Here is a 12,206-nt window from a genome sequence, read left to right on the forward strand (position 1 = left end):
GGTTATCTCAAACTTCCTTTTAGTTCCTCACAGAAACTTGAAGTATGACCTTTTATTACAATGGACAACAAGTAAGCTTGCTGCTATCCTAGAAAGCTATCAGCACCCCCTCATCTCAATGAAACAAACAAGACCTAGAATCTTTCCTCTTGCATTGAAACTTCGTATTCTTTTAATAAAATGTTACTAGTATTTTGAGGTAGTAGTATTACCAACAGTGTTACTTGAGCTAGGCAAGAAGTACCCACCTCTGCTAATGGTTCTCTCCCCACAAGCTACAGTAAAGGCCGGAGCGGGAAGTTATCTGCAGAAATAATTCAGTAGGCAAGTATTACTTTTCTGTCCAAAGAAAAGTGGATGGTATCATTCTTTGCTGACTTGATGCAAAAGAGTCTGTGAATTGTTAACAGCACCATCAACTTAAAGAAAAAACTGTTAGGAAGCTGGTCAGGGCATCACAAAGTGCAGGCTAATTATCTCATAAGCTGAATTTGGTGCCTTACAACTGTTTCTCATGCACATTAACACTATTAAGCCTCAAATACTTGTGAAAAGCATTGAGGCATGTGGTCAAAATGAAATTTGCTTTTGACTGTCCAAATATTTACTCAAATATTCCTATTACGTGCCCAACACTACTGACAAAAGGCACTGCGGTTCTTACAGTGAGAACTATGTTGAAGGAAAGGCCACAGGAATTATATTGATTCTGGCTGGTTTTGTGTGTAATAGCTGCTGTTCCCTAGCAGCAAAAGAAGAGGGGAAACTTTGGGGAAGAGAAGTGAACGTGGATGCTCCCACTGTTCTTGCATCTCTTCTGGAGAGATGTGGACGCAGTTAACAAAAGGAAGTAAATTTAGAGAGACACCTTTGCTCAGTCCAGAAATCAGCTCTGCTGGCCTTCCCAGAACCAGTGTCTCCCCTTTAACAGTGTTATTCATATATAAAAAATAACCCTGACTATCCTTGAAATGTAATTTGCAGGATGAACAGGTTGCATAGTTCATGATGTACTAAAGTTTCGTGCAAGGAAACGGCGGCAATCGCATTAGCAAAGCTTTACCCAGCAACCTGCAGATGTGTTGGCACTCTACCAGGTAGGTATTGCTGTGACTAGACAGGCTCATTGTTCCTGTGAAAGTAGATTTTCTCCCATGCAGTGAGGTGGCATGAACAGAAGAATCTCCAGAGATTGAGGACTACCCCTTGGTCAAAGGGGTTCTCCAACTCAGAGTGTCGCAGGTAGGAGATGCGGTGATGTGACATGAATTCCCAGGTGGTGGTGTTGCATGAGATCAGATAGAGGTGTGAAATCAGCAGCAGCAGGACAACAATGGTGAATATGACTATCAGGAAGAAGGACATGAGGAGGAAAACGTTGTGCTGCAGCCAGTCCCAGGACTGTTCGAAGTAGAGGCCTGACCTTTCAATTCAAAGAGAAATAAATTCATGGTTAAAGATGTAGAACTAGTTACATAAGCCAAGCAAACTTGATGGCACATTTAAGTTTGATTAGTAACTAGTGAGCTTCTGATAATCATGTACTACAGAAAGTTAATATACTATAAACTCTTAAGAGACTGCACCAGTATTGACTTAGAATCCAAGAAGTTTAGAAGATGCGGGTTCCCCTGACAGCTGAGAGACAATCCTCTTCAGTTAACTCCTCTCCTGAACAGGCGTACAGCTGGAACCTTGTTGGAGTTTCCAGCACTTTGATTTGTAAACAAAGATCGTATTACAGTAACTGAAGCAAAATTAGTTAGCTTTTGTAATGTTGCTAATTCTGTTAATTTAAGCTTAAAACAAAGACGAACAATGAAACCCAAATTATCAGATTCTGCTCAACTATTGATCAGCTATGTTGTCCCTCAGCAGATTAGGGGGCTGAGAAGAGCTGATCTCCAGAATGCAAAAGAGGGTGAAGATACAAAGCCAATCCAAAGCCAGTCCAGTCACTGCTACGTTCTACATAAACCCTTCAGTAGGGCTCTAGGAGCACCAAAACTTTTAGCAATCTCAGAGGTCAAAGTGCTGACTCCAGGGCTTACCAAGCAACGTGACCTCCCCACAGCAGAACTATAAGCTGCACGCTCAAGTAGACTATGAAGAGGGGGTGATTCTTCTCTCCTACGCAGTTCTCAATCCAGGGACAGTGATGGTCGTAACGCCGTACGCAGTGTTGGCACAGCTGGCAGTGCTTGGCTCGCATTGGTTGCTGCAAAACAAAACCAAACACACACACACTAGCAATAGTCCACTGCTTCAACTCCCTGTTTGGTAGAAGAGAACATCATGCAATATCGTCTTCCTCCACAGCAGTACTGTCCCAAAAGCACTCCATTTTGAGATAACAGCACAACATAAACATTGGTAAGACGACTAAAGGGGATCATGATTCCCCTGGTACAGATCCAAATGAGTGAGATTCAAATTAAATGACTCTCCCACACTACTTCAATCTATACATTTTCCTTATTATCTACCTATTTATAGGAAGTCTAGTGTGCAAAGGAGGGAGATAGAGCCAATCAGTCTATTCAGGAAAGCATGAGCAGAGGATTGAGGTGAAAAACTAGGACCACTGCTATTGGATAAAGTGGGCAGGGATGGGATGTTTTTACAGGACTGCGTAGAGGAGGGAAGTGTCTCTACTTCTGTGTGAATACAAGACACTTGCACAGGAAAGCAGCTCAAGTACCAGGAATACAGAAGACTAAAGATCTGGCTGAGAAAAGTAGGGCCTCCTAGGATTTGTTCCCTGAAGCATATGTATGTTTTGCCAGCTTTTCCCCTTGTGATAAGCTCATTTCTCCTGGTAGATATTCTTCAGGAATTTATGGAAGCTTGGATAATGCTTGATTTTATCAAACTGATAAGGATCACTCTGAAAACAGGCCTTTCCTGGCTTTAGGCAAACTGTTTTAAGAGCTAATTTAATTGCTCTAATTTTTCGTTCATGCTATCTTTTACAATTCAGGCTACTGTTTTGTTGGGTTTAGGCCTCCAAACAAGCTCACAGCTACCACCAGTTCTTATATGTCATGCTTGACTGTCTTTCTGACTCTCTGTCAAGATATCTTGAAAATAACCTTTTTGACAATACTGTAAGGTCTGACTGACATAGCAGTAAGAATGTAGAACACAATTTTCCCATGACAAAAGGAGATCCTTGTTTCTATAAGCCAGCAGGGACTTGTTTCAGCCTTGGAAAACTAGCATACATACCAATGTCCCTCACTACTACATCTTTAGCTACACAATTCGTTTGGATCGCTTTTCAATTCAGGACTGTATCGGAATTCAATTTGCTGGTTGTATTTACTTTTTCTGTGAGTTTTTCAGCAGGAGGGTGACCCTGTGACAGAATTAATCAGATCTGCCATGCCTCCAAACCACTGAGCAGTGAGCAGCAACGATAGAGCAGAAAAACATCGGCAACAGCAGCTGAACAAAGATGTTGCCAAAAAATGTAAGCTTGCAAATCGCTCATCCCATTCTCTTCTAGCATGTATGAATGCCTACCTTCACCATGCAGTAACCACAACGCCGCATCTTAATATTACTTGGAACTTGGTCTATCACCATGCTTTGTTCTTCATTCTTGCCTGCCTACAAAAAAAGAGAAAGGGAGTGACTAGGGAGGTTTTGTGTGCTGCTGTCTTGGCATGACTGAGCTGTCAGGATCCTTTTACTTAACAGTTACACAGTACTGGCTAACTCTGTTGTTAGGAAGGTTAAACAAAATAATTCCTTAGAATTCCTACAGAAGCTGCAGACAGTTAAGGTACAGTGAGAGAGAACAGGCTACTGTAACCATCAAAAGAATGTTTGCACAGAGGCAGAAATAATTGTGGACAAGATACCACACCGATCCCAACACTATGCTTTGGGACAAAAATAAACAAGGTTAGATTTCACTTCCAAAGAGAGTAATGATGTCTTTTCAGTATAAGCAGTGCTACTTATTCGTAACACAGACAATGTTTACACTAATGATGGATCATTAAAATTGATAATGCTTTTTTCCTACACAATCTGTAAGGCAGTGAACCTGGAGTAGACTATCTCTCAGTTACTGAAACTTTGCATTTCCATTTACTTCACTGTAACTTGTTTGTGTACATGTCCTCTGAGAGGGCAACAAATCTATAAACAGTTCGATAAATACAGCTGCAGAGAGCACTTTCTTCCAAGCTTGCCATTCAATTTGTGTTTTTTGCACTTGTACCACTTAGCGGTGGTTAGCATAAAATAGGTCATGTATACATTCCATAGGGTACTGCAGCCTCTGATGCAAGAGAGGACTTATGCTCAAATGGCACAGTGCACTTACAATGGGAGTGTGGTGTAAAAGACACGCTTACAGTCTGTGAACCCTATTGCTGTTACAGAATATGAATCCAAGACTGTCTGGCCTAATCTCCAGTGGTCTGTGTATGTTTCCTTTGTGCCAAGTGCAACAGAAACTGTTTCAGATTGTTCTTATCTAGCGGAGTGGGAAAAAGAAAAAAATCCTATAGATTTTATAGCCTCACCACTTTCTTCCATTCATGAAGTGATATACCTTCTCTTCCTCTTCAGACTTAACAAAACCCGGATCCATGAGAGACACCTTAAAGTACAGCAGGACAGAGCACAAAACCAGCAAGACGAAGATCAGTGGCTGCAGCAGCTCTCCACGCTCCTCTTGCTTTTGCAGATCTGAAAGGTACCCCAAAAAAAGGGAGCAGTAGTTCCTTGCGAAGTGTTTAGGATTTTTATCTCTGGCCTTAACAAAGGGCTCTCGCACCTACGGGAAGGGGGACGGGGAGCAAATCAGGCGGCGAGAGGGGCTGGGGTGAGGAGGGGAGAAGCTGGTAACGGAAGGGGTTCCCGAGCGCCCCACAGCCCCCCCTCCGCCCTCAGGGCGCCCCCGGAGGGCCCAGAGGCCGAGGCCGGGCGGAGAACACCTCCGTTTTCCCCCGCCGCCCGGGCGCAAGGAGCCGGCACAGCCCCAGCCGAGGCCGTTGCCGCCTCTCCTCAGGGGCGGGCCCGGCCCTCGGCCGCCCCCTCCCCGGGGCGGGCAGCCCCCCCACGGCTGGGGGTGAGGGAAGGGCGCGGCGGCCCCGCCTCACCTGTGCGGTGCAGGAAGAGCCCCAGCGTTAAGCCCCCGCTGAGGGCTGTGTGCGCCGCCCGTACCCACAGCCCGCCGGCTCCCATGGCGCCGGCCGGCCCGGAAGGGCGGGCAGCACCGGCCCGGCCGCGGGCAGCGCCCGAAGGCGGGGCCTGGCCTGGCCGGCTCGGCCCGGCGGGTGGGGGCTACGCCGGGGAGCGGGACTCGTTTCCCGCCTCAGCGCGGCCCGGGGCTGTCCCCTGAGGTGGCCCGGCCCGCCGAGGGGGGCTGAGGGCCCGCAGCAGGGCCGGGCCGGGCGCTGACACCTCAGGCTCGGCTCCCCCCCGAGTGGGAACCGGGGTCTCCTTCCTTCTCCCCCCCGCGTTTGTAGGGAGAAGCCTAGCTGCAGCCCGCGGGCCTCCTTTCTTCCCCTCGCACCGCCTGCCGGTGTTTTGCCCTGCATGCTGGCCCTCCACCTCGGGGGCCTTTCCCAGGAGAAAGGTGCTTTCCTTCAGCCCCCTTTCCCGCTTGTCCTCCCACCCTGACCCCCGGGCTCTGCACGGCCCCTCGGCTGTCAGCCAGGTTTCATTTCAGCAGGTATTGTGAAGAGCGCAGGGCTGGGGCCCTTGAGGGCAGTGTCGCTGGTAAGACTCCTCTGCGTCTGAGGCAAATAATGCTAAATGTACATGTGAGCAATGGAAGGGGTCTCGCAGAGGTGTGCTGTTCCAGAGGTGTACCATTCCAGAGGTGTGCTGTTCGAAGGCAAGGGCTCAAGGTGCTGTCTGGGTGAGACGCTGCACTGTGCTGCATTAACTCTGGTCTCACCGATTTGATTATTTCATCTGTTGCTTTCCATCCCCTAGGGAGAAATGCAGAGGTTGTGCCTGGCTGAACGCATTTAGACAGCCCTGTTAACGCAAACGGAGCTTGTAAAACGTCTGACATAACTTTGGTAGGAGGCTGCTGGGCTGGGATTTGATCTAACTTCAGATGTCTGCAGTGAAGATATTCGTATCTGAGTGAGGTCGTTAGACTCCCCCGACAGCAGCAGAGGGAAGCAGGCATGTCTAGAGAATGGTCCTTCTCATCTGAAAGCAGACATCTAAAAGCAGTTGAATTGCACCCTAGATGTGTTTTTATCCCTTGCTAACAATAAAAAAAGCCACGACAACTAGCTTATATGTATACATTTACACTTTGAGTGTCTGTCTATTTAGGGGAGATGAATATTACCACAGGCCTGTAAAAGTTCTGACATCAGTGTTTTCTCTTTAAACTCTTTTCAGTTTTAACATAGATGTATCTTGCTGCTTTTGTTACCTTCTTTCCCAGTAAAAATTCAGAAAGAAAAATCATGTTCTTTGCAAATTTATCCTCCAGCACCTGAAAAGTAGCTGATTCCTTGGTATTGTTTAACCACAAATGGTGTGTTCTTGATTATTTTAGTCTCTTCTAAGTAAGTCAGTGGCCACCTGCTGATTCCAGGAAAGCAGCTGGCTGCACAAGTCACTTAAACGGTTCACCCGAGACAGCTGTGTTGAAATGTTAATAAAAATTGTAGTTTAAATTTCCAACAGTCATTCAAATACTTTTGCTTTTTTTTTTTTATTCTAGGTAAATGCAAAACCTACAGAAATCCTCCCTCAGACACCTCATAGACTGCATCAGTGCTTGTCAAACCTCACATACAGTTTGTATGCGAGATGGCCCTGCTATTCTTTGCCTGCTTTAAATATCCTGAAAGTCTTTCTGTTCCTTGAGTTGCAAAGGAAGCCTTTCAGAACAGTAGGAAGCTCAGAACAGTAACATCAGGCTGTCTACAAACAGAAAGAAAAGGTGGGTAGTGTCTTTCCGTTCTTTGCAGAGAGGTGTAAATGTTAAAGCTTAATGAAGGCAATTTGAGTAGTAACAGTATTACCCAGTTGAAAGTAGAAACATGTTGATATTCTAGAATAATCTGTCCTAAGGAATGTATTCTCGCTCTCTTTGTGATTAGAATAATTTGGTGCATGTTACGCTTTTTATCTTTTCTTACAGCTTTGAAACCTGTCTTACAGAGATCAGAGTTTATCTCTGTCTCAAGGGTTTCAACCTAAATCACTGGTTGAAATTAGGCTTAGTTCCAGAAAGCCTCTACTAGCAAGCTTCTGAGCGGAGAATCTAGATTCTTATGGCATTCCAGCTAGGAATTTCATGCTGCTGGAAGCCTAAGGTATCTCTCTGTACTATTACAACATGGTACGTTTTCAGCTTCCTAGAAGCAGTTCAGTTTCACGTGATTCCGCCTCCTACTTCAGCCACCTAGAGTCTGATCCTTTAGAGAGTTTACAGTGACCATTGAATTAACTGGCAGTTGATTGCAGGACCAGGGTCTTAAGAAGAAAGTCACGCTGGCCTTAAAGCAGATTGACTGTTTTAAGCTAGAGTCTTTTCTTAAGTACTCAGCTTCTGCCCACTTACAAAGCTTAGGCTGTGGAATGCAAGCCACAGATCTGTTACAGAGTTCATAGGCAATCTGTACAGTCAAATATTGTTCTGATTTTTTTTTCTCCTCTCATGTAGTTTCATAACAATACTCTCTTCCTCCACGCCTCTTTTCTATTGACAAACAGTATTGTATCCCTTGGAGTGATGAAAGGAAAAGCCACTGAACTGCATCATCAACACATGGCATTTCCTTTCATTTTTAATGAAATATATGACAGCAAATAGACCAGTAACGTACCTAAATAAACCACATTCATAGACCAAAGGAAGAAGACATTGTTAAGCACTAGGTTTAATACACAGCGGGTATCCAATGGATACAACAGAAAAGTTAATTCATTCAGAATTGTAAGGAAGCAACAGTTGTGCATTATTATTTTTTTGCTTGGTTTCACCATGTACAAACATTTGAACCAGGCCTCTCAACATCAGGCAGGTCAACGGACAGAGTAAAAGCAGACGCTTGCTCATTATAACTGAGGTTATGTTCGTTAAGCAAAACAAGGAAATACATGTTTGGTTAGCTTAAAAACTTTTTTTAAACAAGAAAAGAATTACAGAGAGAAGCAGTGACAACTATATGAAATCAAAATATAGTCTGCTAAAGCAGAAGTGCTTCAGTTCAGCAGGAAATCTCCCTCATTCCTTTTTTAAGTGCTGTCTTCTCATCCAGCCCCCATGTTGCTTTTCATCCATTCCTGATGACCATTACCCTCTGTGCTTCATACACATGGTTGTCGTGGAGACCAGCTGTTTCCCTACTTTTAATTCTCTTTTTTTCCAGCACAAGCTACCCTCTAACACCTGAGCTGTGGCAGGCTCCTCCCTAAACAGTCTCAAGAAAATGTCTTTTCTGTGGAGTAGTGCCTGAATGCAGTGCCTCTATAGCTCTTGCTCCACTGGTAATTAATTGCCTTCTTCAAGTGATGAGAGGGGAATAGGCTCACAGCTCCAGGACTTTTCTTCCCACTCATCTTTTGCACAGACCAGAGTGACTGCGGCAAAAGCCCAACCCAGGTGACAAGCTGGGTAGGATTCAGTGCTGAACAGATATCATTTCAGCCAGTAGGTAGGTGCAGAGTAATAACAGCCATGATGCAGATGGGGCAGATGAATTACCTGCAATGTTACTAATTGTCACAAATATCAGTGCTAAACTTTCTTGGCTTGGTCTAGATGAGAAAGTCTGGCACTGCTGGGTGTTAAGCATCATATGATGCCAATCTGTATAAGCAAGTCCTCCCACAGATCTTGTAAAATGGAAGCACTTGTGGAAAGTTGCCCACCAATTTGCTCTCTTATCTATTCCAGAGAAAATGGCAGACACCTGATGCCCTGCATGCTGAGGACTGCTGTGTCATTGACTTGGGCCACTGAATGATGAGGCATCCTCCAGCCAGGAAGGAAACTATATACAGTCAAGGTAGAGGGTTCCTTTGTTTGCACAGTCTCTGCAGAGAACTACTGAGTTGTGTTTGTGCTCTGCCTGCCAAGCTTTTGAATATTAAAGGAAATGTAGTAGTGAAAACACGAATAAGAATCTGAATGGGACAACAACAACAGAGCATGAGGAGCCCCTCTGCCAGATCTTTACACACTATGAACTTCTCTTCAGCTGGATTTTCATTTGACAGATAGAGCAGTTATAGTTTTTTGGGCAGGGTTGGTCATTGGCTCTATAATTCTGTGTGGAGTTGAAGTCTCCTGGTTCATTCCTTTGATCCAGCAAAGCTGGAAGGCCTGAGAGGCTTTTCTGTAACAGTCCAGCATTTCAGGGTATCCAACTTCCCATTTTACATTAGACCTTAAAAAAATCAGCCACTTTGCCCTCCCCTCCTTTGCAGAATATTGGTATGATGGCTGCAGACAACTATCCTGTTCTGTCCTGAGCATTGGATCTACGGCAGCAATTCATTAACTCCTCTTTGCCTCCAAAAAGTGCTTTCAGGTCATGGTACATGCATTATGCCTAAGGTGCAACAACTCCTATTGTTTCAGTTAGGGAAACTGAGGTACAAACTACTTTCAGACTTCCAATTACAGGAATTCCTGGATTATGCTCAGGTGTTCAGAGGATACCTTTCTCTCTTTTGCTCTTTACTGAAAGGAAAATGTTATTTTTTAGCTCACAAAGTCTGTTGGCTTGAAGACATTGAAGCTTGCAGCCACAGCTCATGTTACTCTAACAGGGATGCTATTTCTTTAAAAATGCTGTCTCAGGAATTTACCTTGCTGGTGGCCTGACCCAAAATCTTATGTGTAGCTAGCTGTAACAGACCAGTCATAGTTCCTCCTTCCCCCAGGATCAGTGACAGGAAAGCTAAGCTTTTCTGGCAGACTGGCCTGACTTCATTCATCTCCATGTTGCTGGGAATTTGAAATCTTTTTATCCTGGTTCAGGCTCAGGTACAGCTTGATGAGGGTATGTGAGCAGTGAGGACAGAGGTTATCTTTACAGTGTGAAACAAAGGTTTGATGCAGCTTGGATCTTGTTAGTTTGGGTTACCACGGTCCACCTTGCAGCAGGTGAGACTTCAGTAACAGCTGAACTTACAGGGGCACTGGTTTGAAAAACCCAAACCTTTGGGGTCTTGAGGCAGATGGAACCAAGCCATCGGTTGTTCGTTAACCTTGATGTAGTCGTGCCAAAATCTCAGCATAAAGCCCGATTGTTTGGCTCTGATTACAACGCAAGGCTGAGGTCTGCTCTGGCTGAGATCTGCTCTAGCTGAGATGGGAGTCCCTGAGCTCCAGCTGTCTCCTCAACATGGCAGCTGCATTCTGGGGATGTGGGTTTCTGATACCTCTCACATCTGTGATGTGTCCCCTTCTGCTCCGCTCCCACCTTGCCAACATAGTCAGAATCTTGAGTGCTCTTTGTCATGTGACGCAAGATTTTAGTGGTAGGAGCTTTCACTATATGGGCATTAGAAAGGAAGAAAGCCTAGTGGGTGGCACTGTCACGGGAAACAACTTCAAAAGGACAGTAGCACTAAATGGAGAATTAAATGAGCAAAGCCTGACTCCCCTAATGCACTGAGGCTGGTTGGCAGTATTTGCAGCCTCTCGTAGTTTTGCATCTAGAAGGAAGATTAGCAAATGTTATACAGAAAACAGATCTTGAAATAAGCTTCCCTGTCTCAAAGCTCATAGGGACACAAACTCTTGGGGAACAGGAATAAGAGAGAGAAAAATACATTTCAATCAAACGACTGCAAAAAACTATAATTCGTCAAGTTTTGCAAACCATATGAAAACAATTCAAAAGTGACACAAAAATATATATAAGTTTGAAAAATACTTAAAAGAAAAAAGTACAGATCTCACAATATCAAAACAAATGACGTATGGTTAAAAAGGAAAAAAAAAAGACATTGAGTAACACCATATTGGCAGAAAAAGTAAACCTCTCCAGGGCAGCTGTGTTCTGTCATTTAAAGTGTCAGTTTGTGTATCTAGGATCTGTCTATAATGTGCTCAGCAATGAGAACATTAACTCTGAGCATTAGAAGAACCTCATAGCAGCGAGTCAAATCTGAGAGCAATGTATACAAGGGAAGAGAGCAGCGAGGCTGTGCTCAGAGGCCTGAAATGTCCCAACTCACATGGCCGTGGTCTCCTCTTATGGCTACCAGACATAAAATCTTTTCTAAATCCCTTCGAGGGAAGATTTGTGAATTGTAAAAGAACTATGGCAACCAGAGGGCTCTAAGCATGGACTGCACGCTGTGTTGTTGAGTGCCTGGCTGGGAGGCAAACCTTGGCCTTTGGCTTCTTGAGCCTTTGTAGGTCTGGAGTCTTACAGGTGAAGACCACCTCAGTGGGACTCTCGTCCCACCTACATCATATCAATTGGCGTGATGCTGCTGATGTGAGCAGGACTGCACTGGTTAGTGCTGGTGGGAGTCAGGTAAGAATAGGGCCTTCTGCCTCCCAGGAGAGGGGGAAGATGTTGGGGTGGAACAAGAGGTGCTATTTCCTGGGATCGCCCTCCAAAGGGTGCCTGGAGCCTCCCCAGTCTCAGGAGAGGACTTTAACACCTCCAGTTACAGTATTTGTGCTGCAGTGAGCTTCCTATAAAGGGGGATTACTTTGCCGCTGAGCACAGCTTGCACTGATGCATACTGAAAAAGAGCAGAACAGCTCCAGTCCATTACTGGGACTTGCACAAGTGGTACAGGCCGCTCTGGACTGGGGCCTAGTAGAGCTTATTATGCAGAGGGGAAATACGCTCTCTGGCATTTGTAGCCCTTCCCCATAAAACAGAACACAACTAAAAAGGTGGTGAAGGACTGGAATGAAGATGCGTAGCCCTTTGTGAACAAACCTTGTTCCTTGTTGCAGAGGCTCCCTTAGAGAGAAAAGCTCTGTGTTGCCAAGGATGTGTAACTGGTTTTACTGGTCATCCCTGACCTTACGAGGCTGGGTGGGCTGGCAGATCCTACTGTACCGCCAAAGGGGACAAAACAGATGTCTCGACTTCAATGGGAATGTCTTACTTCCAAATGACCCACATACAGTTAGCAATGCTTCCACTAATGTGAGTCTTCTATAAAAAGCCCTTAAGGGAGTGAATTGACTTGAAAGATCTTTCTTCCCCATCTCCTCCATTTACAAATATCAC

General features: G+C 45.0%; 1 protein-coding gene across 1 annotated transcript; it reads right to left on the bottom strand.

Moving 5' to 3' along the window:
- Nucleotides 1-834: 834 nt before the first annotated feature.
- On the bottom strand, nucleotides 835-5,202 carry ZDHHC12 (zinc finger DHHC-type palmitoyltransferase 12). Its single transcript, XM_050907973.1, has 5 exons — nucleotides 5,118-5,202; nucleotides 4,568-4,704; nucleotides 3,526-3,612; nucleotides 2,052-2,218; nucleotides 835-1,423 (listed from the first exon to the last, which is right to left on the bottom strand). The coding sequence occupies exons 1-5, from the start codon at nucleotides 5,200-5,202 to the stop codon at nucleotides 1,114-1,116; spliced, it is 786 nt and encodes a 261-aa protein (XP_050763930.1). The 3' UTR covers nucleotides 835-1,113.
- Nucleotides 5,203-12,206: the final 7,004 nt, after the last annotated feature.

This window comes from Gymnogyps californianus, chromosome 18, assembly GCF_018139145.2.
Source record: "Gymnogyps californianus isolate 813 chromosome 18, ASM1813914v2, whole genome shotgun sequence".
NCBI lineage: Eukaryota > Metazoa > Chordata > Aves > Accipitriformes > Cathartidae > Gymnogyps > Gymnogyps californianus.

What these genes read in the sequence shown, in the direction of transcription:
- ZDHHC12 (XM_050907973.1), bottom strand. Translation starts at nt 5,202, where the DNA reads ATGGGAGCCGGCGGGCTGTGGGTACGGGCGGCGCACACAGCCCTCAGC. An exon ending in GCTCTTCCTGCACCGCACAG is followed by an intron (nt 4,705 to 5,117) that starts GTGAGGCGGGGC and finishes GGTACCTTTCAG; the next exon opens with ATCTGCAAAAGCAAGAGGAG. An exon ending in TGGGGAGGTCACGTTGCTTG is followed by an intron (nt 1,424 to 2,051) that starts GTAAGCCCTGGA and finishes TTGAATTGAAAG; the next exon opens with GTCAGGCCTCTACTTCGAAC.